The sequence below is a fragment of the Nicrophorus vespilloides genome, unplaced genomic scaffold, assembly GCF_001412225.1.
Source record: "Nicrophorus vespilloides isolate i.1.1-1 unplaced genomic scaffold, Nicve_v1.0, whole genome shotgun sequence".
Taxonomy (NCBI): domain Eukaryota; kingdom Metazoa; phylum Arthropoda; class Insecta; order Coleoptera; family Silphidae; genus Nicrophorus; species Nicrophorus vespilloides.
In genome coordinates this window covers 1,885-5,352 of record NW_017096627.1, presented here as the reverse complement: position 1 = coordinate 5,352, position 3,468 = coordinate 1,885, and the positions used below count along the sequence as shown (strand labels likewise).

Below are 3,468 nucleotides of genomic sequence, written 5' to 3'. Positions count from 1 at the left end.
TGCTACGATTCTTTAAATTTCGAATTAACTAAATCAAATATATTTTTTTAATAGTGAATCATATTAATATAATTTGTTTTCTTAATTGAAAGCCAACGTTTAATTTGTTAATTATTAATTATGGATATTAAAGGTTGTTATAAAATTCATATAAAGTTTCAAAAGAAAAAACGTGAGGTAATATTGATATCAAGAACGCCGTGTTGTTGTTTTTGTTTCTTTTATACACGTTCCAAGTAACCTTGTAATTTGCAGCGAACAATATATATATATTATGCTCGTGTATATACACACAAAGCATATCTTTCCTCTTCTTTTCAAGCCGTAAACATCTCAATTCTTACAAAATCGAGGGATCTTCCGCATTTCTTTCGACGTCCGAAAATAATAGTGAGGAAAGTAAAGCGGACACAATTCAATGGACCATTTTTTTTCTTCATCTCTCCGTTTTTCTTCCTCCTTTATCCTTCTCGATTTTCTGCTTTAAAAAGTAAAGGGAAAATAAGAAAAACAGTTTTGATCGAATCATTGCCAAAAATACTGACAAATGATTCACCAACTATATGCAAATATTTATTAATACGAAAGAAATTATTGATTTTATTCCTAATGTAAATTTCATAGCTGAAAAACTGAATTTATCACTTTGTCTAATATTTAAATTTTCGATATTGATGTGTAATTAAGGAAAGTTGAAAAAATAAGTTTTTAAAGGGAAATTATGATAAATAATGAAGAATAATAATTGTTTGATACGTTTATTTTCATTGTCGTACAATAATTCTAATTAATCTAAGAAAATTGTCTTTGGTGAAAAAACCAAAGCATTTTTGCTATGAAAAAAAAAACTAATTTTCCTTATAAGCATTCGTGAACTAAAATAAACTTTTAAAACAATCTTAATGACTTAACAAAATTAATGACTTAATTTCTGTATACAAAAAAAAAATCCGTTTTTGGGACAATTTTTAATATTAATAATTGGCAAGTTTCAAGCAATAATAGAACATATTTTTATATATCTTAAATATTTAATAAAATATAAATATTTGGAAATTTCATAAATGAAAAATAAGAACAGAAGAATTACTTAATTAAACTATAGTATATAGTTTTTTTTGACTAATTTCTTGAAAATAATATTGAATTTCGCATCTGATCTCTTTAGCAAAGCTTTTGAAATGAGAAATCGATGTCCTCGCTAACGTCGTTCCCCGAATTTCCACTGATTTCTGTTTACAACCAAACAAATGGAATTGCATTAAAGACACACACACATAAACTGAACGTAACAGAAACAGAGATGATGAAGTTGTGGAAACTGAATTAGCAAGTGTTTGCTTTTCGCTTCACTCGTTTTTGCGGGGAACGCAATTAGGATTTGTGGTTCAAAATAATGCAATTAAGAAGGAGAGTAAAGTAAAATAAAGAACGTTAAATCTAGAGATCAGTCGATAAGATGCGTTACTTCTTCTTGTACGTGCAGACGCAGCAGGATGGAACTTCGAAGCTATCGAAAGCCGGTTGTTTCTCATCGTTCAAAGCCCAAAGACGTCTCACAACGTAACGTTGCTTGCATTCGGTTTGGTAATCGTTGGGGAACATCTCGCTGAATTGGCATTTCGTGTTTTCACTACCCAAAAACAGAAACAGAAAAAATTACGATTAATATCAAATTTTTATAGTTTATTTTTATATTGAAGACTTACACGCATGTCTCGAAGACCAAAGTCTGTTTTCTACCTTCAATATTGACGATGATGCGTTCGGTCTTGTTCGTATTCATAGCTTTCTTAGGTTTGTAGACGTGCTGCATTGTACTGCACAAGGTTTCTTCACCATCGAATTGGTTGCGTTGTGATATATCGAAAGGGACAATATCATCATCGTTGAAGAGGTTGTCATATTTGTGATCCTTCATCACTCTGGTAATGTATTCCGTCGGATAATTATCGACTTCATCGCACAGATTCATGATGCAACTGCTTTTCTTTTTCGAAACCTTCGGATTAATTCTACTGCTCATCTTGACCATGTAATCATCGTAGTTCGTACGTTCCGGGAAAACAACATGATCTTAAAAACAAACAAAAAATAATTTAAAATGTTTACAAAACAAACCAATAGATGGCGTAACAAAAAAAAACATAACAATCTCATTTTTTTTAAACAAATATGAATTAAATAATCTTTTACGTAATATATGTACATTTTATTAATGGAAATGCTTCATTAATAATGGATACTAGTTTTTTTTTGTTAATTTTACTGTTAAGTTAAATTTTATAATCGTGTAAATCTGATCTTAGCTATAATCATTTTGGATTAGCTGTGATTAATGGTAGAATATCTATAATTAATAGTGATGAGGTAATGAACAGAAGATACCTCTTTGGGCGTTGTAGTCCTTTGTGTTCTCCGACATTCGCCTCCGTTTTCCATGATGATCGGGCCAGGTGTAGCATGAACTTATCTGAAGAAGAAGCAAAAAGATAATAATAAAGAAAAGCTCCCTTACGTAACAGCAGCAGGAATAAAAAGAATGAGAGAAGATGAAGGAAAAAAAAACTAGAAAGGACTACATCTCTTTACGAGGATACAATGGAACGTTACGTTTACAATTTTTCCCTTCGGGCATTATACCGAAAACTCCCCGAGGAACGGAGGTGTTGTGTCCCAAAAAAAAATCAACAATAAAAAAACATCTTTTATTTCTTTTAAAGACGTCGAAAATTTGTGCTGTTCTTGTTGATTATTTCCCTCATCTGGGGTGTGTGTGTATATAAATAAAAATGTTAAACGCGCTTTCGCGGAATCTCAATTTACATACCGTGCGGTTTAATGCAATCTTTTTTATTGTCTCTCCTCTACTTATTTTCATTCTTTTTGTATTATTTTATACAATTTTTTTTCATTATTATTTCCTCCTGCGATTATAAAATTATAAAAAAGTCAAACAAAGGTGGAGGCTGAAATAAACCGCAACGCGAAACTGGTTTCTGTATGATATTATTCAAATCAGTGGTGGAATATTATTATTATTATAAGTGTGTGTGTGTATATAGAAAATGTTCGTTTAAAATGATGATAGTGAAACCGCAAAACACATACACAAACACACAGGATACCTTTCGACAAGGTCTGAATAACAATAAAAACAATGATGATGAATCGCATTTAATTGGGCTTTGGCTATGCAATTTCCATGACTTTTCACGATCATAACGAACACACGATTTATCTGTGCAATCAACGTAATGAGAGAGGTTTATTTTCGGATGCGGGAAGGATGCACAATGTCAGCGATTTAAACAACTTTTTTTTATTTTCTGCTCTATTTTTAGATGGAAACGCATGCAGAAAATTACAATTAAATAAGAAATCTTCGCAGCAGAAATACGTGTTTATTATTTAGTTGAATCTTTCGCATTTTTTAAACCATTTTAAAGTTATTTACGTTAAATGTTG

General features: G+C 30.8%; 1 protein-coding gene across 1 annotated transcript; it reads right to left on the bottom strand.

Annotated features, from left to right (window-relative positions):
* Positions 1-1,116: 1,116 nt before the first annotated feature.
* LOC108557627 (protein spaetzle-like) lies at positions 1,117-2,499 on the bottom strand. Its single transcript, XM_017914222.1, has 3 exons — positions 2,389-2,499; positions 1,710-2,076; positions 1,117-1,633 (listed from the first exon to the last, which is right to left on the bottom strand). The coding sequence occupies exons 1-3, from the start codon at positions 2,423-2,425 to the stop codon at positions 1,465-1,467; spliced, it is 573 nt and encodes a 190-aa protein (XP_017769711.1). The 5' UTR covers positions 2,426-2,499; the 3' UTR covers positions 1,117-1,464.
* Between the last annotated feature and the right edge of the window lie 969 nt (positions 2,500-3,468).